This window comes from Lepeophtheirus salmonis, chromosome 14 (genome assembly GCF_016086655.4).
Source record: "Lepeophtheirus salmonis chromosome 14, UVic_Lsal_1.4, whole genome shotgun sequence".
NCBI classification, from domain to species: Eukaryota; Metazoa; Arthropoda; class Copepoda; order Siphonostomatoida; family Caligidae; genus Lepeophtheirus; species Lepeophtheirus salmonis.
The window spans coordinates 42,477,397-42,501,596 of NC_052144.2; the positions used below are offsets into that span (position 1 = coordinate 42,477,397).

Sequence of the window (24,200 nt, forward strand, 5' to 3'; positions counted from 1 at the left end):
AACATAAATGATAAGCAATGATGAAAATCAAGTGTAGAACAGGCATGTTAAAAAAAACGACAACCAACCTGGTAACCCTGACAATATGAAGAATGTTTTAGAGGAGAGAAAGAATAATGATCAATTGTCCTTTGGCGAATAATCATATAACCTTATATTAGAATAGGCAAACGCAAAAAAGTTTATCATTATTCTTAATAAAGGTATAATTTAAGTATTTATTAATCATGTTATAAGCATCAGATACTTATGCCTTTTAGATTTATAATAAATATGGATTTATGATGACGTCACCACTGATATATGGGTAAATATCTGAGAAAAGCTCGTTAATCATTAAGATCAAGGGGAATCAAGATTTATGTCATTATAGATCACTGATTAGTCCTATAGATTGGATAAATTCACTCCAAGAAAACTCTTCAGGGCCTTGCTTTGACAAAAAATTATGATTGATGTGAAGTGTAAAAGATTTAGATAAAAGAAGAAAAATAATGAATAATTCAAATGATATCAGTTACAGGAAAGACAATTCAATACTGAGGGTATTTCTACAAAAATAACTAATTTTACCTCTCAAACAAAGTTTTTATCCAATATCTCAAAGAAAAATTAACAAATATTCTTGATTTTTTTCAACAATAATTTGCAATATATTATACAACTATGACGTAGATTTTATGGATGTACCTTTTTTATCTTAAAAAACTGCGTGTGCTGGCGATTTTGTTATGATATAGCTGTCTAATGGTGTCTCCTTTTTCTGGCAGAAATGTTATTGTATCAACAAACTTAAGTCAATTATTTGGCCTCATGGCGACAGATATAAAGCAGATTAGATTTACAGAGGAGGAACGGCATTACGCCATGACGATGTTTTGTGCACAACACTATGGGAATTTCAAATGGGGAGATCTCAAATGTGACTGGCATCCCTATACAGATCCGAATCCAGATTCGTAAGGCTCTTTTGGAGACTGATTATCCCAGATCCATCATCAGCGGTCAAAAAGTCGACCAGGAAAGTCAAGACAAGTGAATTTATCCAGAAAGTTCAGAGCATTTAATCTAATATATAACATCAGTGTATGAGTTAACTAGATATTGAATCCATATTTCTATATATTTCTTTAAATACAAGGCTCTATGTAATAGTACAGTGTGAAATATGATAATTAATCATTCAAAAATGAAACGTTTGTCTGGTTAAAGTTTTTTTGAAAAGTGAAAAAATTGAAAATTTAATACATTTGGTAAAGCTTATTAATAAATGTATGTATGCGATATGTCCATTTGCTGTTTTAAGAAAGTGATTATATATGAAGTAAAGTGTTAATTTGGAAATATATTTTTTTCTTAATCCATCACGGAGACTTTCTGTCCAAGCTATTCTCCACTTTTAACAAATAGTCTAATAAAATGTCTTCCAACTTACTCACTTTCTTGAGTACCCTAAAATACACAAGTCTTTAGTACAATTAAATTTCATTTAAAGGCCTCTTAAATTGTTACTTTAGATACTCGTCCACCGTTGTCATATGGATAGATTCATTCCATTTTGTCTTCTTCTCACTTGGAACTCTTACTTCTTCATTGTCATAGGCCGGAACATCAAAGTTCTTCTTAAGGAAATCATAAGTTCCATCCTCATTTTGATATGGCAAACAAATTAAATCAATTTCTATATCCGTAAAGTTTAAACTAATAATAAAAATAGGTACAGTTATTTATTCAACGAAGAGCTTATGAGAAATTCCATAAATAATTTAATCACTTTAGACATCCAATTTCTAAAACTTTAAAAAAAAAAAAATTAGAACTAGTGTTCAATCATATATCAAAGTCACTTAAATTTAAAATCCAAAGGCTATACTTGAATAGGAGTTATGAAGATCTTAAATTTAGACCGGATTTTCTACATAGCATTCATTTCAAAGCATGTTGCAATTTTTACCCTGACTTTACTACTTGTATATTCTTTACATTCCAAAATATATTGACTGATTTACATTTAAATACATAGAAGTTACTATATATTATTTGAAAACTTCAATATATTAAGCAAGAATCATGAATTGAGTTGAAAAATTAAACTCATGCTGAGCCTCGATCCCTTTTTTTAAATGCTCACAACAGTCTCCTTAGGTACCTTTTTTTACAAAAAATAATATTAAAAAAACCCGATGCTTATTTAATACACAAATAAAGTCGATTTGGAAATTTTTGTTAACTGAAATATACTAATAAATATGTGTCATTGGTATAAAATTCTTTTTTTTTTTGTTAATTTTTTTATGGAATTACTCTGATAGAAGTAAGGACTCAAAATTACTCTCTCATAGCACTCCGAATGTCATGATAAGTGACCTTTCCATCTTCAGATATTGCTTTGATTGTAGTCTGAATATCTATGAGCTTGTCTCGATACGAAATCCTTTCCCTTAAATTATTATATCCTCTCATTAAATAGTCTGATACCTAAAAATAAAGCATATATTAATTAATTTTACTCAAGGTATTCATTAATATAGGTAAGATAGTTGATGAAAGTATGTTGAATGCCAGTTTTATCCTGAGTGAGTCCTAAGGCAAAGTTAAATTACCTCTTCTTTTTCTTTAAATTTGAATTAAAAAGTATATTTCGAATCTTTTTTTGTAAGAAAATAATTTCGAATCCACATTTTTCTGTTGCAGGGTCTTGTAATTATTTAGGCTTTCCAAATGACCTTTCGTAAAATATTTTTTTATTAATTTATGAAAAATCTACTCTTCTTGGTGCCCCAAATTTTTGGTTAATCAAGTGGAGAACCGAGGCAAATGACCTTAATGCCCCCTAAGACCGGTTCTGATCTAAACAGGGGCACTCCAAATTCTAGGGAACCAGGATCGTAACTCGAGGGTTGAATAACTTGAGATAACATGTCCATCTCAACTATTCTTGAAATTTCTAAATGACCTTCTATATATAGGTCGTTATTTAATTGCATTTATTACTGTTATAGACAAGATAATATATTTTACGTTTATACAATTATTACACCTTTTTCATGGACGCATTTAATATTATTCTATTGTTAAGCACAATATAGAGTCGCAATTATGCTTTTTTGTAGAATTAAATTTAAATAAGTATTGTATTAGCATCGTTTGGGAGCATGGTTCTCTATTTCTCCCAAACTAAATGTAAGCATCATTTTGAATATTTACTTGAAAAGTTTCATTTTGTTCCTCAATTTCTGATTTGACTAATGAATATTTATCGCTGATGATTGCCAAAAACATATTCTGTGAAAAGATAAAAGCCGTTTGAATTGTTCTAAAATAAAATATTTTTTTGTTAAAATTTAGAAGACACTTACCATGAGTATAAAAAAGACAAAAAATATATACGAAACAAACCATATGGGGCCAATTACTGAGTCTGCATTTTCCATTGCCGCATAATCAAAATCCCCTAGAACAATTCTGGTTTGAGAGTAGAATGTTTGAATCACTGAGGAGAAGGACGAAATCTATCCGAATAATATTAATTCATTTAGTATTTTTTTTGTGTAGTCATGTACATAAATACATACTTTGGAACCAAAAATGATATACGCCACATTAGCAAAAGCTGCAAATACGATTTGAAACATGAATAAAAATCCAAGGACGTCTGGTGCACTCTAAAAGAAAGGTGGGAAAAATTTATATTTTAAACAACTTCTTAAGTCTCTACAGGTCCGTGACTCCGGGTAGGAAAAAGTACACCCCCTCCCCCCTCAAATGTTGTCAAATTTGAAATATTTTATGTAAATGCAGTGTTTGTTCTCAAAAAATGAAATTATGTCGTCCATTTTTTTAACTTTAGTGATTATTATAAATAAATAATTGTTTTAAAAGTTTTTTCTGATATTATTACTTTATTATGTCAAAAAAATAAATAAATAAGATTCTATGAAAATTTAAAAAATGTTTTAGAGGTTTGTCATAAAGTAAGCCAACAATCATCCCCTAAGAAAAATCCTAGTCACGGCTCTGAGTCTTTAGATTACTTGACGAAGAGTTCCAGATAATTCAAGCATCGTCTTATTAAATGAAATGTATTTAAATACTTTGATCCATGCGATGAATACTGCAATGGCGGAAACTTCTTGCAAATATTGATATGTTCTAGCAAGTGAAATAAATTCTGGGAAATAATCATCCACTGAAAGAAGACTTCTTAGGAGAAAAGTAACACTATAGGTCGTGTATACGTTAAAAGCTAAAACCAAAGACGTAACAATGATGACAAACAGATCCAGAATATTCCAAAATCCCTTAAAATATTTGAGTCGTTGAGAATGTATTTCAAGACACTCCTCAATGAAATAATACAAAATAAATAAGGCAAGAACCATCTCGGAACCTATCAAGTTACTCAAATCAGTGTCATGCCATTTATATGATGTCTGATACTAATACTTACCCATGATGACATAATCAGAGCTATCCAAGTACCGTAGGAGCTTCACCGTATCAACTGTGAGCAAAGGAACCACGCCTCCAGTTGGTGGAAATTCATAACTGAACCTTTAAGAGAAATGTAATGAGTGGAGATTGTATTTGTGTAAGAGTGCAAGGAGAAGGTGGGAGCAAGACATATGGTACCTCTGAATTAAGACACTTCTTAAAATCATCTTCCTGTTATATGACGATGATCATTATTTATTTTTTTTTGGAGGGGGGGGAATGAATTACTTGAGCCTTCTATATTTAAAATTGATGTAGAGAAAATATTGTAAATATGTTTAAATTCATAATTACTTATTTATCATATGTTTTAAAATCAATTTACACCTAAGATAGACAAGCATTCTTCTTTTAGAGATTGATGTTAACCACCCCACGACTTATTAAATTATGAAAATAACAGAAGAAAGAGCACACGGACAAAATACTTAGTTTTTTCTTTACACAAATCCCTTCTTTACCAATGAGACAATATATTTGACTGATCAACCGTCCTTCCACCCCCACATCCCGAAATGTTCTCTTTTCACATCCTGTCTCATTGATCGGACCACATGTCCTCCTTTCCGGAAATCAAAATACTGTAACCCTACACAAGGTCCCTAAATTATTCAAGCAAGGGTTATCTATAGGTATTAATGTCTGAATGCATTAAAAAAAGCCCCAGGGTGCATTGTATATAACACTCCCTGATGTATACCATAAACCAATCTGTATACCTAGTGGTCCATTAAAATCTGAACACTTTGAATTTTAAATCAATAGATGATTGTCTGAGCTATCTTAATCATTAATGTAGCTGCCCTTAGCGTCAATGATGGCTCACAGGGGGTGTGGAGGGCCTGGTACCAACTGCGGATGTAGTCCTCTGGCATGGTGTCCCAGTGCTGGCTGACAGTGGCCTTGAAGGTATCGATGTTTAGATGAAGGACGCTTCCGGCCTTCCTCTACACATGCACCCAAAATATGTAATAGAGGGGATTGACATTAGGACTGTAGGGGGAAGGGGGGGCAAAAGTGTCAAAAAAGAGTATTTCAATGGAGAATACGGGTTTTTTTCATCGCTGGAGTCAAAAGTAACCTTTCCACCCTGACAAGGCTCTTTCCAACCACTTTTTTGATAGCTCTCTAGACAGTCTCGTGTGAAACCCAGAGATCTCTAGCATAGGCCTTAATGACTTTTAGGGGAATTGGCCTGGGGTATTTTCTTGAACTCTTCCGGGTCCAGTTTGGCCTTTTTGATAGAGCTCTTCTTCATCTCCAATGTTTCAGACATGCTGACGGCGTAGACAGAGATCCTGGAGATGCCCAACTGCTTGGAGTACGCGAATGAAAATCACAAACACGTTCAAGTGTTATTTTCTCGACTTGTACGTAAGCTAGAGAGCTCAAGTTTCTTTTGTTTGGTAACTAGTTGCTTATGATTTAATATATCGGAAGATGAATTAATTAAGAATCCATCAGCCTTCATGAATTATTTAATTAATAAGTGTTCAGATTTCAATAGACAACCCAGAATATATGTATTAGAATTGGTGTATTGTTGTGTCCTTCATGGGTGCCCATACTGTTGGAACTAGGAGACTGACACTTTGTATGGGTGCCTCTTTTGAACCTGATCAAGCTAAGACGGGGTGCCAATTTTCTTAAGGGGGGTCATATAAGGGGCTCATTCTATACCCAAAACTAAAAAAATAATTTTCGGAGCTGAAGGAGAATAGATAGTAGATAGGGATTGAGATATAAATCAAAATGTGACTGGCATTTCAAAAAACAACTTTACGAATAACGATGTCTTCTAAATTTTTCAAAATCAAAAAAGTTATGAGCAAAACGAAATATTGGTGAAAAGTGCACTTTCGTTTTTTTGTTTTTTGTTTTTTTTTCAGGTGGAAAAAAAATGGAGTCTTAATAGAATATTGGATTCGTAGATAAAATAAAGTAAGCAGAAATTTGTCTAAAGATTCGTTTTTATATGAATTTAACACATAAAAATTGATGTTTAGTTGAAATATCCGTCATCTTCTGAATTATTTTTGTCTCTTTTTTTGATCTAACGTCAATTTTCAATTTTTTAAAAGACGAACCCATGCATTTTGGACAAAAAATTTGACACTCTAACTGTTCCGTAAAGTATTCTCAAGTTTTGGAGACGCTGTCTTGATAGCAAATTTGTAAAGTTGCAATAAATGTTCACTAAATATCATCAAATAGATTCAGGAATAAAAAAACATATCACCTGGATTGAATACTACTTGATACAAATGATCAACAGTGATATTTGAGTAAAATCAATGTAATATGTACTGAAAATAACTAAGCAATGTACAATTTTGGTTAATTGATTAGGGACGGAAAAGTTAGAGAAAAATATCTTATTCTTTCCGTTGTAATAGTTAACTTTTATCTACACTATATGGAAATAACGATGTAGTAATAACATATTTTGAATACATTTTAGGGTCCCATATATTATAAAACTATGCACTAGAGAGATGATTTGTTAATGCAAAGTAATGTGTAAGTCCTTTTATTCTTTGGTTCCATTTTGACATACAATAGTCGACTATTTTCCTTACTACATATTTATGTAAAAAGTATTTTTTATTGTCATGAAACTTGTTTGTTTAAGCCCCCAAAATATCTGACATCAACAATCCTTACGTCTCTTTATAAGTGTATTTATAAAAAATAGCCTTAGTAGGCCAAAAAATGGAAGGGGAAAAAAGAATGACCGTTTCATATATAGGATATTCCTTTTCCTATACTCTACAATAGTTAATATATGCGTGTAGCCATAGGAAATGTTGGAGAGAAAATTAATTTAAGCAGAAGAAAACACTTGAAAAGAATAAGTCCATAGAAAATCAATATGCATCAATTAACCTTCCATTTTATTCATTTATTTACCTTATTATTGAAAATAAATTGGAATTGACGTTATATAACGTAAAATCCAGAGATATGAATCGAGTTCCTCTTGTGATCCACATTCCTTCTTTAAGCTCTTGTATGATTCTACTTGTACTCTTCCGATCCTTGGTTAGAGTCTGTACTGATCCTGCTCCACTATACACAGCAAGTTGGCCCCAGAAATTATGTTCATTGAGCTCTTTCTCACTTTGATATATCCATCTAATTTTCATAAAATAAGTAAGTGTGAGTTATTGTGCAAAAAATGAATCAGCTAGTCAACAAATTTTCAATTTTTTGATACGCTTGGACTAAAATGGTCAGAGGGGGCATGGTTATTGATTTTTTTTGAAAAAAATGCAAAAATTAAAAATGTCTGAAATTTTTTTTCAAAAATCGATAATTTGGCACATAAAAATGAATATCAAATATTAAATTTTTTGGAAAACTCACAGAAAATTATTTTTTTTGAAAAAATTTCAAATATTAAACTTGTCGAAAAAAAAATCAAAATCCAGAGCTATTCACAAAAAGTTTCAAGTATTAAATTTTTTTTGGTTTGTTGCATCATTTGCCTGAACGAAAAAAATAATTTCTAGTAAAAAGCAAAAAAATCCTTAATTTTTTGGGGAGGGCTGCAGCTCCTCCCCTGCGGACGCCCCTAATGGTTTAGTCTTTATTATATAAAACTGATCTTTATTCCCCGAAATTTTGGCTTCTGTGACCTGCAGAGTACTTTTTTTTAAATATTGAAGGATCCAAGGTTAATAGAAATACAAGGTAGCCATAACGCGTGTATGACTGATGTTTGACTTCCACCACGCTTTATAACAAAGACGTCATAGAATATGATTGGTTGCGCGTCTGCCTTGCCCAGAAGTCAGTACGATACATCAAATGGAAAATTCTAGCAATAGTGACGTTATAGAATATTTTTGGTTCCGTGTTTTGTCAAAATTCTCCTGTCTTACCCAGCAGTCGGTGCGATACATCAAATTGAAAATTCTAGTAAACCCGATTACATGATGGTCAAATTTTGTATTTCTATTGACCTTGGAAGGATCTAAATTAAAGGAAAAACACACAATGTAGTTTGTGGTTCTAAATCTAGAGAAAATGGCTTACAAGTACAAAAAAAATGACAAAAAGTCGAGCCTTACTCCGAAAGTCGATTGAATTCCTAATTTCTGTTGGCAATAGCAAAAAGTCATATTTTATTGAAGAGTGAAGACAAACGACTTGTTCCTACAGATTTGTTGCTTCAAAAAATGTTTATTAATTAAGCAATTTATTTTTATCGACAGTATATGAAGTGTTGCTCTGTGTGGGTCAAATTTTAGAATTTTTTAGTAATGCATCTCATTTCCATGTTTCTCGGGGTAAAAGCAATCAAGAACACAGTAATTCAATCCAAGGGTAATAATTATTTGTTGACTAGTGTTATATATAATTACGCGTCTGGATTGGTATATATCCTAGGAATAATTGATTCGAAGCTATCTACGTTCTCAATTTCCCTAGAATAATGTCCATAGCAAACGTTGATCCACTTTCTAAATCTACTATTTACAAGGCAAGAGTCATTACGGATACGGAGCTGACGTAACTGAGGCACTCCAATTAGCCGACTTGAATTTAAAACCATTCGATCCATGGGATCAATCAAACAATGGCCCTTCGATATTTTTTTCTTTGCGTTTTCTTTACATAACATATTAAGATTCTCAATATTTCCTTCATTATACCATGTTTCCCTATACATTCCATCCAAAAAATCGTTTTCTAAGAACTAAACTAGCTACATATTAGTATTACATAAATAAAATAGTGTTTTATTTTATATAACATTCAACGCAACGACAATCTAGAATGTTTTCCCCAAATTTGAGCCTGAATTCTTCAAATAATTATTTTTTATTTATTTCCCAATAAAACATTATGATTAATTGTTTAAAGACACCGATAAACATACTAACACTGGTGTACCTACCTCCCACAATTGGTCGATTCTTTTAATGGACTCTTGAGAAGTGAACAATTGATGTAGAACTTGGGAATAGCGATACATATCCGGGGATACCATATTCAGAGTTACTATGAAGGATTTATGATCTCATAAGTCAATATATTATGTACTTTTGAAACTTACCCACACTCAATAAAACCAAAAACACAATATAGATGACAAACTCCCGTAAGGATGCACGAATATGTTTTTCCTTCTCATAATATCCTGTAAACATGTCCTTCGTTGACCATATCCCTATTATGTAGTTTTATTTCTTTAGCTAGTTGAAAAGGAAAGATAATACTATATTGCAGGTACCTTTAAGTAGATGGGTAAAAGTTTTCCAACAGGCAGCACGGCGAGTTCTCCTGTCCTCCATGACGAGGGAACATTCATCACGGGGTTCTAATTCATCAAAGTCATCAATTTCTCTTCTCTGTTCTATGCTTTCCATACTTTGATAACCTTATAGGAATATGTAGGAAATTAACACACATGATATATAAAAATATTCGTTCATAAATTCAGTGGCAGGAGGAGCTACAGAGTCCATTGTCTCACCCCCCCCCGCAATGAATATTTTATAGGGTGCCAAAAATTAGAGGGGGCAAATAAAGAGGAGGGGATTAGAAAAATAATTTTTTTATTTTAAATAATTCGGCTAGGGGCGATTTTCTACCAGAAAATATGGGATTCGAAAATTCACCTAACAAAGAGCTAGTTTTTTGTAATGTTAATAGAAATAAAAGACTATAATAACGCATGTACGACTGCTTTTTGACTTCCACCGTCCTTTTTAATAGTCACGTCATAGAACATACTTGGTTGCGTGTTTTGGTCATAATCTGTCTGTCTTGCACAGAAGTCAGTACGATACATCAAATTGAAAATGTGTGTCGATGTGAATGTTGTGCCAAACATAGTGTTGGATCCGTCTAAAAAACCCATAAAGACTGCAATCCTATTATTCCGGTCCTAAAAAAATGTGTCAGTCCTAGGACCGGTCCTTACCGGTATTTTATGGTAACTACAACAGCTGAAATTACATAATTTATTAAATACGTCACAGAAGGTATGTGACATAAACGTATAATACTCAAGTATTCTAGATATGATTCATTATTTTCTTCTTTTTTATATTCTTCTAGTTAGGAGTGAAGAAATTAACCAGATAGCTATACCGTTGAATGGTAAAAAAGATTGAAGTGATAAAAAAAGACTGAAGGGGGGAGATTGATGAGGAAATCAGTCCTAAGACTGATCCAGCACTAGCAACACCCAATTATGGATGAAATATAAAATAGTTACCAACATCTCTGGGTAATGTGTATGGGAAGAATAAAACATTAAACCAAGTAGCACATCGAGTACCGTTAGCCTAAGGAAATAGTATGGTCACTATTTTCGCAAGATGTCGCTTTTATATGACGTCACTCATTTATTTACTGTACGTACTACGTAGTCTTAATAAGTTTGAATAAGTAATAATACGTATATAATTTATTCTAGTCTTAAATATTTTATATTTACATATTATTATAAAGCAAATTTGAAACAACAATGTGACAATCATTTTAAATCATAATTCCTTCTCCATAATTGTTCAAGCAAAAATTATATGAATAATGAAGTAAATAATAGTAGAAACAATACAGTACTTTACTCATTCACGAGAGAACAGGAAATGATTCTCCAAAATACTTGTAATAATAATACCTCTAGTGGCCAAAAACAAGTAAATTTTGAGCAAAGTATTTTTTTCATTAATAATAACGTTAGCCTTCGATGCGCTACTTGGTTAGGTCTTTAGGGAAGAATAATGAAGTGAGACGATTATGTTAGCTGATAATTTTTTGATGACGTCACCCCGGAACCAAGTTGAGTGTAACTGACTAGTGTTAACTCATATTATTCCAAGAATTATAAAAATTATCAATGATTGGTTTGATTGCATTAATGGAAGTACTATTACAGCAAGACAAAACTTTCATGTGGATTCGGCTAACATTTTGATGAACAACTCCATCCTTTGAATGAAACGGAAAGATTAGTTTTAGGAATGAATGTAATTGGTAAACCTTATTAGCTTCCATTTCAAAAGGGAATATTGATCTCAATTAGGAGCAATGTTTCAATGCATGAAAAATGAAGGAATCAGCTTTATTTGAACAACTCAATTAAATAAGGATTGTCTAGGGGAAATTTTCTCTCGAATTCGTACCCTCAGAGGCAGTAATGAGCACCCGTCTCCGGTTGAGGCCTTTCGAAGATTAAAAATTATCATGATGGGCAAAAATCATAACTTAATCCATAGAAATCTATCAGTCGAGGAAGAAGCTAATGAAAATGAGCAATCAGCTTTGAGAGGTGATGTCCAAATTTTTACAAAATCTTTGTCTTATGACTTCTCTGTATGTACAATTAATCAGCCTAATGAATCACATAAAGAAATATTAGATGTAATTGAATGTTAGGAAGTTTCAAGACATTCTGAAAATTTAGAGACTTTGTAACATTAACAAAGAAAAGCTCCAGAATTCAAAGTGATTGCTCAGATCAGGGTCTTGCCCACATTGCCGTATTTTTAGCAAAAAAAATCAAATCCACATCTTGGACGGAAAACAAGTGAAGCAGAACCTCACTGGCATAATCTAGTTCTTGGACTATACTTGTTCCTCGGGAGGCCTTACCATTCCTTTAGAGGAATTATTGAAATTTTGCCAAATATTAGAATATAAAATCCAAGAATTTCACAGTATTCATGATGACGCCATTGACGAAAGAGCAAATGTTTTTAATAGGCTGTCTGATCCTCTTGTTGAACTTTATCCTAGTTAGCCAAAGGAATTGATTGTCTTTTTTGTGAAAACTAGGACAAGAATAAGAGTAAAGTACACAAATCCCAAACTTTATCTCAAAAATGCAAGTATTCATTTGAGAAGATTGAAATAAATTGACCAATTTACAAATTACAAACGTATTTAGTTCATGAATAGTACAAATAATGATTTAAATGAGTGAAGCATTGTGTTTAAATATTATTATTATTAAATCTGGGATCTTTACAAAAATAAATCAATAACTAAGAGATAATTATAAGTTGTTTGATTGAAGAAAATATTCAAAATATATCAAAATTATATTACGAATATTTAATTCATTCGGTATTATTTTGGACTTGCAAATGCTATTTCTTTATTAAGATTCTTGTCAGGCGAGTAGATACTTAAAAATCATTCTTATTATTAGTTAAATAACTATTATTGGTTTGTATTACTAAGTAGTACATACTATATAAAGTGGGGATCCTTTAGAAAACTTGATTTCCCTAGTATTATTAATAAATATACATACATATATATAAAAATATATATCTAGAGAGAAGAGTCAAAATCATAAGGCAGAAGAGTCAAAATCACAAGGCAGAAGAGGCTTATTCATGGTATCATATTAGGTTATGTTTGTGAGATAATTATATTGAACTCTACTTTTATTATATTTTTGAACCTTTATCGGTTATAGAATCCCTGAAATGAGATATAAACGAAATTAAGATCTCATATCACATGATTCGAAATGAGTTTAACCTGCATGGATGCTATTACTAAAATTGCACTTAAGCCTAATTAAACTACGACATCAGTCTCGACTCGCACTCGAAATGAAAAGACTCATAACTTTGTTTGGACTCCATATCCAAAATAGCCTAGTGTTATTTTCTTATAAAATAAGAGATAACTAACCAGAGCACAATGTAGACTTTTTAATGATTTAAAAATATTCAAAAAAATCCTAATTAAAACAAAATTCAAAAATAAGTCAAAATAACAAACTTTTTGGCCGATCACATAGTACCCAATCCATGGAGACCAAAAATTTTGCAAGTTTAAATATATAACAAGCTGAAAAAGGTAAATATTGACTATCTCAGATAAATGTATCTTTTTAGATTAAAAGAAGACACATTTTGATATTTTTCTGCTATATGATAATTATGCAGTCTGAAATGGTGGGGACCGCAGCTCCTCTGTTACGAATCCCCTGCCTAAATAAGACACTGAGATGTAGAGCACATAGATTCAAAGTGACCCTAGGGTACAAGATCGATATTAAAATTTTTCATAAATTTAATATCTTTTACGAGTTCATCAGCCAAGACTGTCTTGCTCCATTGATATAACAGAAATTTTGAGATTGTCAGAGCTACGAATTAACATTTTATTTACAAGAAACTGTCAGCATAGGATGTAATTGTACAAGGCTCTTAAATTCAGATGCATTTTGCATTTAAACGTTTAATAGTTTCATTTTAGGGGAAATAGTCCTTTTAATATCGTGTACGATTCTCAGAATTTTCGTTTATATCAATATAAAACGCTCTTGAAATTTGAAAAATAATATGTCGAAACATAACTGATTGGATTTGGACTTAATTGGGTATTAAAATACATACAATGCTTGTTATTTAAAGGAATTGAACTATGAAAAAATAACGTGCTGAGAGTTGCTTTAAGTAAGTGCTTGTCTAAGTATATAATTTACCTTTTTCACTTTGAGCCAATATGGATGAAAATGAACTCTAGAAATATTTTTTGTGTACAAATGAAAACTTATAATTCCTTGGATTTATTTGTTTTGACAACACTTATTGACTTCATATTCATCCCATAGCCACGAACTCTATATCAACAACTATTAATAAAGTTTTGCATTCATTTATTGATTTTAATTTGATTTTTTGTATCCAAAACGGGAGCATTTTATTTTTAGTTTAAGCAAAATATTTGCAGAATCATAGTTTTAGTTTAATTCAATGTTCTTGTCGGACTTATGAGCATTTGAAAATGAGTCATAATTACGTAAAATTAAAACAATGCGTTCAAAAATACAAAAATTATGTTATATTAATCAAATAATATATGATAATGTATATAATCCATTCTGGATAATGTACATGCTTACAATCACCCCATAAAGAATTATATTTTTGACATTAAAACTCATATTCAAATTATAATTAACAAAATATGTAACTTTTTAGGTATTTAAATACTATGATGATTTAAGGGTGCAGTTTAAAGTTTAAATACACATGAAAGGTTTTGTGAATGACTAAATCAAAAAGTTCCGATAAGATGAGAAAGATTGACAGTAGTGGTAGTCTTTATCTCTTTTCTTCATAAAAACATGACGTTATCTCTAGGAAAAACATATTTTAAGAGCTAATAAGTTAAAAGTTACGTACTTTGATGAACTGTCCAATCATAAAATTGCATTATAATATTATGTAACATTAATAATTTAAAAAATCCTATTTTTGAAAAAATATTTTAATCAATTACAAATAGTAATATGATGTCCGTAAAATATCACTACAACTTCTTCTTCTGTGTTTTAGCTTTTTTTCACTTAAATCAAGAGGACGTCATCTACACCATATAGCCAATCAAAATCCGTTGTTTTCCTCAGAAATACAGTTTTACTACTAAGTATTGTACTTATACTGGGACTATGTAGAGGAGGACTTGCATCCTATTTTCATATTATACCCTTGTAGGTATGAAAAATCAAAAAAATGACAGCATATATATTGATACGGTATATTAGTTGCCTCGTAACTTTGACCGACTCCATTCAAGTCATTTTTCAATATATTTTCCAAGCATCATTGTCTTTATATTATGTATATTTTTACAACGATCTTAATTAGTCATTTATCTAGAATATAATGAATATAGAGTTCCATTGTAATTATCGTGCTAACATAACCGAATATGATGCTTGGATATCTCTATTTTGCCTTGTAATTTACACTATTCTCTTTAGTTTGGCAATTGCAACGACATTCAGATATTCTAATAGAAATCTACAGAAGTTAACAAGTCAATATATTTTTTAACACATAATCATAGTTCCCACTAACTCTTTATATGTAGTAGTATAATTTAATAATGCATAGCAGACCAAAATATGGAGAAAAGAGAAGCATATTATCTCCATTCCACTTCTCTTGCCTCTCTCCGTCTACTAATTTGTGTATTTGTATATAATAAATACCTACACGCGTCTAAAGGTTTTGTGAACCAAAAAGAAATTGTACATAAACTTATAGTCCCAGCAAAACATAATCTATAGACTATAGTACACTATATATTAATTATTTTTATAATAAAAATATTAAGAGAAATGTGACACATATGCAAAATATACATTGGTAATGGTCGAAATCACATGAATTGGTTTATCTTAATAAAGTCCTCTAGTATTGAGAAAGGTAATAGTTATAGACTAGAGAGTATTACTAACAATCTATTTAGCAAGATTTATTTTTTATAAGTTATTATATACTAAATTTAAGAGAACAGAACTATTTGATTTTGTGCTCTAAGATATTTGCATATTGTGGGCCTACTTCTAAATATTGGTTTTGGAAATTGAATTGTTAGAAAGTTGATGTTTGGATTTTTTTAGAATTATGTCAAATATATTATATAAAAATAATCTTTCATTTATTAAAAAAAAAGAATTACAAAATGTCAGTTGTAACACTTTTGTTAAAGGCCTGCGATATGATATGATTCTGTAGATAGTATTAAAACTCAGTCGTCTGTATAACTCATGTATTAGTTATAATATTAATAATTGTATATTTAAATTGTCTTGCTACAGCTGTTATTTTATCATTTGTAGATTGATAGTCGTATTTACTTTGAGGTGTTTGTTTCTGAGGTCCTTTACAAAAAGGATTGGATACTTATTTTACTACGTATATTCTATTCTTCAAAAATGCCGGTAGTGTCGGAGAATATAGTCAATTACCTTGGGAATGTAGCTACACTCTTCACCATTTTTCAATTCATCTCTGGGGTCACAGTATGTTTGGCCATTCGAAAAGGCAAAACGACTGGCGATAGATCTTCAATTACATTTATTTCTGGAGCATTGATGTGCTATGTTTGGTACAGATATGGAATAGCCGTAAAGGATTCAAATATATTATTCGTAAACCTTTTGGGATGCGTGATCCACGTTGCATACTCCATATTATTTACGTATTATTGTCCAAGCTTAAAGATGAAACCCATTAAAATCCAGTGTTTGGTTTCCTTTTTAATCATTATTTTTCTTCATGGAGTTAAGGTTCATATACATTTGAATTTTTATGTTGTATGATATATCTACATTTTACTTTTGCAGACTATCGTTGAATCAGAGGCTCGTATTACACATTATACTGGATTGCTTGGATCTGTTTTATCCATAGCGTTTGCTGCTTCACCCCTAATTTCTTTACGCCATGTATTCCAAACCAAATCTACAGAGGTTTTACCTTTCTATATAATTATATTCGTTTTTGTTGTTTCTTCGCTTTGGGGTATTTACGGACTCTGTAAGGGAGATCCATTTTTAATCTTTACCAATGGGACAAATGCAGTTATTTCCATGTTTCAACTTTCTCTCTTTGCGGTATATCCTTCCAAAAATGGTTATTCCTTGAAAAAAGAGGGTCTCTCTAAAGAAAGTATTATATAAGTTAAAAGCCTCGATCTTCATTTGGGATTTTTTATTTTGGTGTTCAAGTGTTCAAGACTATTTTGTCAGTATTATATATATTTTAAGGTCACTGTTCCAAACTAATGTACCTCTATGTATTATGTAAATATTGATATATTTGATAGTTCGTTTTTACATTGTTTAGTGAGAAAAAAAAACCAATTCATTCACATAAGTAAGTTATATTCTTGTTTTATCTCGAAAAGGGCGTATCCTATAAATATGCAGCGTTAACACAAAAAATTGTGAATAAAAATCAAGAATATAACATTATCCAAGTATATATTTTTAGCTTCATTAGTCTAAACCCCCAAATATCCATTATTGGATTCAAATTCGCCTTATGGGCTGAGGTACCCATAATAATGTTAACCAATTAAATAAAAAAAATTAACAACTTTAAATAAAAAATTACAACAACATTTTGAAGTTAGTTACTTTACTCTAAAAAAAATCCATTTCTCAGATTGGTTGAGATACACATTATAACGTTAGCTATATACCCTACTCTAAATAATTTATTTTGATCATTGTTTGACTTCCAATTTGGTTTTTCAAATATAATCAAGTCTTTGATTGTGTGATCGAGCCCAAAAACCTCTGTCCATCACATTTTTTTTATTATATTGAAAAAGGATTTTATGACCTTAAAGTGTAATTTGCTGTGTTTCCAATTGACTAATCCTTATTATTTAATAGTATGAATTGAAAATGAAGATTTGAAAAATACATTCTTAATTTGCAATTTTGAGATATAGATAATATTATGTATGATAAACAAGAGTTTGTATAAAAAGAAAAGGTTTTATTACTTGTTCATGTTGCAAATGTAATATTTATATTCAAATCATTTCTTATGTTCTAGATCAAGAGTTTTGTTCTTGAGTCCTATTTGTGGGCTATAACATAATAATATTTGCAATATTTTTTTTTCGTTTTGTTATGTAGGTAGTCAAAATAAAGATTTGGAGTTGATCTAGTTTGAATTGTTGTATGATTATGTCTGGTGGGCGACATAGGAGGAAATGCAGTTGTTTATACTTGAGAAACTTCTTTATATTTAAAAATAATAATAAAATAAAATTAATAAACTTCCATTCAAATCAAATCTGTGGAATTCAACATTTTAAAAATGAATCAAGTGTTTAATTGAATATACACGGGAGAGTCCGGATCCATGTTACAAAAAATCAATTTATTTTTAAACTGTCATAAGTTTCACAATTTAAAAGATAATTCAACGCCCGGGCAACATAACATAGGTAACCTAAGACAAATAATTCCAAAGTATTTTTGATGTAGTGTAATAATTAATAGTAATTTATTGGTGTATTCGAAACTATGCAAAAGTAGGATACTTGATACAGGGTAGAAGGAAACATGGTGCAGGGTAGGATTAGACATGTTACAACAGGAAGAAACATGTAAAAACTGCTATTTGTTATATTCAAGCATTTATTTTACTTTTTATTACAGTTCGTCAGCATAAAGTAAATACTTATAATTACACATATAAGATAAACAAATAAAACATTTACAGAAATATAGCAAAGTTAATAATATAATTTAAAAAAATATTTTTTTTAATATTTACTGTGATTGATAATTAAAGTAAAACATGAAATTAAACAAAAAAAACCATAATATATTTATATATATATATTACGAGTATAAATAATAAAAATCAGGTGTAACAAGTCTCCTCCATAGTGTTGGAATCAGAATAAATGATGTCAATTGAATATTGAAACTAATAATATATTGCAAGCATATTAATTAATTGAACAACATGCTAGACTATGACATTTAATCAAATATAAAAAATTAAAAATATAGGCTTGATTTATTTTTAACAACATATTAGAGCCTACCAAGTTATTGACACGTCAATAAATTAATTATAGATAGTTGTTAACGATATTTCCTCATAAATATCAAAATTCACATCTTTAAATAAAAAATTACACCATTTTTAGTTCATTTTTAAGAAACCCAAAGCGTGACTTATGCATTTGATTGTTTTTTACTGCGTTTACATGCTTTAATTTGAAATAAATATCAATCATTTTTTGTAACTTCAAACAAATATTGACCCCTAAAAATCCATATCGGTCTGGCTAGTACATATCGTGGATCAAATACACAAATTGTAGGTAAGTCACTTTTTTCGAAATGAAATTAATACTTTTAGTAAAATCTACGCTACAAAATTGAATAGAGTTCCTAATTTGCTATCTTGATTTTGAAAACTTCCATCACCCATGACTAAAAAAGTTATTTAAGTGGTTTCATTTTTGCTAATAATTCTACTTTTAATAACTTTTGAAGAAAAGTGTGCCTTAAATTCACTCGTGCTCTCATAAGAAGATTATGTAACTAAAATCTTAAAAATTCAAACCAAAATTCCAAAGTTCAAATTGAATTTGGTGCTACATGAGTTAATTTTTTCTTTATTTGGCTATTTGTAAACAACTATGCATACTAGAGGTCCCCAATCATTGTCTCGCGATGCATTCATTACCAAGTCGAGAAGAACGTTTGAATTTTACTTTATTTAATTTTTATTAGTCAAAAGATATTTTTAAAAGTGACTTTTTAATATAGGTATCTATTATTTTATCACTTCAAATATCATGGGTGTCCGCAGGGCTGGAGGTGCTGTAGGCTCTCCCTCCCCAAAAAAATTAGAGAATTTTTCCTTTTTACTAGAAAATTCGAAATTTAACTTTTGTGACTCTATTTCGCCGTATTTAAGAAGTTATCCAAAAATTCCTTAGCGGATATTCTTTATAATATTATATACAATTTACATACTTCGTCAAAATCGATCCCTAAATTCATCGTATAAAAAAATTAGTAAACTCATTTTTTACCAACTTTGTTTCATTGGATTATGTAGAAATATGTTTTTATGATAATATGCAAAACATAGGTCGAATAATCTGTTGAAATATCTATTTAAATTGGAAAACCTTTTTATTATTTATTATTAAAAGACTGCTTAATATACAAAAGAGATAAATTAGCTACAACTCTAAGATCACGTCAGTAAGTAAATTGATTCTTTAATTAATAGAGATTAATATTTAATTAAAAATATCTTAGCATCTAATCATCTTGAAATACATTTGTTGTTGAAGAAGATTTGAACTCACCAATGTAATCTCCTGAAATAAAAAATGAACTCTTACATGCTCAAAGAGAAATCCTAGTCTCTATACTTTGGGTTGAATATAGGTCTGGTTACGGGATTACATTGGGTCAATAAATGATAGAATCACATTCAGTGTATGGGCATTAAAATAAAATATTCTCGGAGTGTAAGAATTTATGGGATATGTAGTTGTAAAATCCCCTTTTTGTGATCTTAAATCTCAAAAAAGGAAAAAAAACATTCACACGGAAATGAAGTTGTTTTTATTTATATTGTATTTATAATATGTTAAAGCGTGATACATTATGCTTGAAACATATTTATATAGGATCTCAAGTTTGGATTTTTACTTGAGTAGAATATTGACTTCTGCATACCCATTAATATGATTATAACATGTAACATAATAGATACACGTAAAAAAATTGTTTTTTTGGCAAGTATGTGGAATTTAATCAAAGTTCGATTGTCTGTACATTACAAAGATTGAATGAGATGCTATTTTTTCAGGTGTCATAGAGATTTGAAGATAGATAAATCAATATTTTATGATAATAATTTTATCTTTAAAAATAATGTGTTAAAGTTGAAATATATAATTAATATTATCAAAAATGTAAGAAACATTTGATATTAATAACCTCGCAACCTTTCTTTTAATCAGGTATTCTTGTATTATTACCTAAATAATGTAAGGTAAGGTCCCAAAAACTATTAATTATTGATAATTCGGCAGATATACTATAAATTGTATTATTAGGAGTTATAGAGGAACACAGATTATGTAATTTGAAATAATATTTTGACCATGTGATTAATGTACCGAAATGACAAAAGTTCGGAATTTAGTATTTAGGGATATTTATTTGTTTTGTATTTAAATAATCTATACTAAGGTTAATAGAAATTCAAGGTGATCCCATTATGTAATCGGGTTTGCTAGTATGTTATATTTTTATGTACCGTACCGACAAGACAAGTTGGCAAGGCAGACAGATTTTGACGTCATTGAGTATAAAAGCAGTAGTCTAACTGAATTTTTTTCGAAAAAAATTTCTATTCAAAATTAAAGGAAGACGATATATAGCTACTTTTGGTATCAGTTATACTAATTGATGTCACTATTAAAAAGCGTGGTGGAAGTCAAACATTTTTAGGAAAAACGTTACGTTACGTTAACATTGTATTTCGAATAAACTTGATCTAAACAAGAAAATAAGTATTCTCATTTATTACAGCGTATTACTAGAGGGGGAGAAGCCTTTTCCATCCTTTATCATCTAGGCCACCTTAAAAATTAGACTCCTAGAGCACTTCACAATGTCCATAATCTCTGCCATCTCAATTTTGGCATCCAGAAGGTCTGATATCCTCGTACTCATGACGAAAGATTAGATAAGATTCGGAATATGCTGGAAAAATTACAAAACCTCTCTATTTTAATTACATAAATAGCATTTATTGACAGTCCACGTTTTGCTTCCGAACCCTGTACGTTTACTTTTCTACAGATATATAATATTAATGATCGTATATATATATATATGTATAATAAACCTATCTATATTAAATAATTATATTACACTGTCTAAAGATTGAATAAAGTCTTCTAAGGGGATATTAGTATTTAAGTAATGATACTGAAAAACATTTATATATTTATTGAATAAGTATTCAGAGGTAGCCTTTTGATGTTTCTCGTAAGGCGGAAAAGATCCCTTGATTTTTGTACAGATAGTGATGTATCTCTGGTATAGCGTACTTCAAATAGAGACGTTGTATTTTTATACCCGAATTTATGTCAGCTCGGAGATATTTGTTTATTGTATCACCCGAAGTAAATAGGCTACCCTTTTTTCCAAATATTTTACGTTTTTATTTCTCCACCGAGCAACTCTAACATTGGCAATTTATTTATCCAGCATTCTTTGTTTTTAAGTTAATTTTCTTTTAAATCCCATACTAGGAAAATTTTGGGCATTCTCCCGGCTTTCTTGACCAGTTTTTCATAGTTTCTAAGATATACTAACGATCTCTTATCAATTGACTTGACTAGGGATGATAAAGCACAAACTTAGCTTCCTTTCTGTAGAGGTCATAGTTGATTAAGGCTAAACTGCATTCTGCGCTCGAACCGTGTATGGATGTTTTTTCTAACTTTTTTATTATCTGACTAACTGAGTGCTAAGCAGATTCATCATATTCACCCAAGCCATAAATGTCACCTTTCTGCTTTTAAAATACATTGGTCAATTTAGGAAGTATCATCTAAAGTAGTTCAGCTTGAAATTTACCTGCTACATCAAGTATAGTATTGCAAATTTCTTCTTTATACTTTCAATTATGGAACTTCTCCTAGGAAACAAACTTGAATGCTTGTTACTCTGCTTGTAGCAAAAGTAAAGGATCTATATCTAATAATTCCTTCTAGGTATAAGTTTTGGAACACTGAAATATTTTTGCTCTAAGTTGGTTTTGCCAATGTAGGCAAAGAAAGGAAAGGCTCAACCAGATGACGTCCAATGAGGGCATCTGCATAATTCTAAGTCGATAAAACATCTTACTATACAAGCTAGCTGATCAATTACATCTTTATACTTAAGAAGAAAATATACAACATATTTTATATGGGACCACCAATAGCACATGTCAGCGTCAAACGATTGAATTGTTCATCCTTGTGGTGGTAATAACGTTCATAACCTATTCCAAGCACTTACTATGTTCGAATTTATATGAATAATGATCTTAAAGATCTTTCAAATGATCTGAGGATGATATTTCGTTCTTTATTATTATCTGCTACCAAACTAGCTTTTTTTGATTAATGTATGAAGCTTGTAAGGCAGACAAACAGTAAATTGGCATCTTTTTTACAAGCATAAAATAATGCCACTTATTTGGCAACCTTGAAAAAATCCATGGAATAAAAATTTCAAAGAATATTGTACAATGACGGAAATAAGTGCCGTATCATTCCAAAAGAAATATTTATATAATGAAATTTATCGTGAACATTCCAACGGATTTTATTTGGAATATGATATCCATTTATACATATGTAATATTAGACTGTCCCGATTTTATGTAAATATTTTCCCCTCCCGCATAAAGACATTTTCTACTGGGGACAGATAAAAAAGGATTCTAACAAAGTTTAAAGCTTATTTGGCCATTTAATTTAAAAAATTGAAATTGGCCATTTTCAGCCTCTATTACCTTCCCATGTATGTAGATGGCATGAGTCAAAAATCGTACTTTTTATCATTTTTAGGGTTTGATTTATGAATTAAAAAAATGTAACGCATGTATTAAATGATTTAAGGATTTTAAATATGCTCAATGATTTACAGCCTCTCTTTTTTATCAAAAATTAATTAGTAATGTTCCGCACTTTTGTTCAATAACCATCACTTCATCAAGTTGTGATAATCTTACTTTTACTTATTTTCTACTGGTAAAAGCTTACCCGGCGTTGCTTGGGCCAAGGAAGGAGCGGGAAATCACATTGAAAATGGTAAATTATATGTATTATACACTATTCAAGAGGCTTAGAAATGAGCAATTTTAACTTTGTAGTAGAAAGGTTTTTGTGCAGCAGGAAAAATATAAACTCATAAACGATACAGCCATATGTATATGTTTGAGCAGACAAAAAAATCATTTCATTTGCTACTCCTTCTAAAATGAATGGACATATCTAGGTAAATAATGCAAAAAATGCGACTCTTTAGTAAAAAAAATAGTTTGATGTACACTGCATGTAAGTTGGTTAAACTTTTAATGGCTTTGACATTTTTGTATCCTCATATTACATGAAGAATGCAATGCATACATGCTGCATTTATAAATGTTTTTTTTTTTTCATGATAATATGATATAATTTTTTATAGTCAAGGGCAAAGCTGTATTCATTCTCGCAACCTTTCTCCTAAAAGAAACAGAGACATAGGCGAGGAAGTGCAGAGGAAGCAAATTTGTGTTAGGATCTCCTTTTCTTTTATTTCTAAGAAAGCATCGTGAGAACAATTAAATGTGAGAAAAACTGTTGTTCTTCCTCAGAGACAATAAAAGCCT

General features: G+C 30.4%; 2 protein-coding genes across 5 annotated transcripts; one reads left to right on the forward strand and one right to left on the reverse strand.

The window, feature by feature from the left end:
- Window positions 1-1,028: 1,028 nt before the first annotated feature.
- LOC121129196 (polycystin-2-like protein 1) lies at window positions 1,029-23,776 on the reverse strand. Of its 2 annotated transcripts, none has more exons than XM_040724884.2 (14): window positions 23,593-23,776; window positions 9,734-9,880; window positions 9,557-9,670; window positions 9,398-9,501; window positions 8,862-9,196; window positions 7,405-7,629; window positions 4,451-4,554; window positions 4,035-4,390; window positions 3,576-3,665; window positions 3,360-3,512; window positions 3,208-3,285; window positions 2,333-2,478; window positions 1,513-1,701; window positions 1,029-1,452 (listed from the first exon to the last, which is right to left on the reverse strand). In XM_040724884.2, the coding sequence occupies exons 2-14, from the start codon at window positions 9,867-9,869 to the stop codon at window positions 1,365-1,367; spliced, it is 2,118 nt and encodes a 705-aa protein (XP_040580818.1). In that variant the 5' UTR covers window positions 9,870-9,880; window positions 23,593-23,776; the 3' UTR covers window positions 1,029-1,364. The 2 variants fall into 2 exon arrangements, with proteins under 2 accessions (XP_040580818.1, XP_071749547.1); XM_071893446.1 differs by lacking the exon at window positions 23,593-23,776 and adding an exon at window positions 13,958-14,099.
- On the forward strand, window positions 15,515-17,747 carry LOC121129197 (sugar transporter SWEET1). Of its 3 annotated transcripts, none has more exons than XM_040724885.2 (3): window positions 15,515-15,689; window positions 16,106-16,555; window positions 16,613-17,747. In XM_040724885.2, the coding sequence occupies exons 2-3, from the start codon at window positions 16,202-16,204 to the stop codon at window positions 16,946-16,948; spliced, it is 690 nt and encodes a 229-aa protein (XP_040580819.1). In that variant the 5' UTR covers window positions 15,515-15,689; window positions 16,106-16,201; the 3' UTR covers window positions 16,949-17,747. The 3 variants fall into 3 exon arrangements, with proteins under 3 accessions (XP_040580819.1, XP_040580821.1, XP_040580820.1); XM_040724887.2 differs by having other exon boundaries at window positions 15,553-15,689; window positions 16,130-16,555; XM_040724886.2 differs by lacking the exon at window positions 15,515-15,689 and having other exon boundaries at window positions 16,085-16,555.
- Window positions 23,777-24,200: the final 424 nt, after the last annotated feature.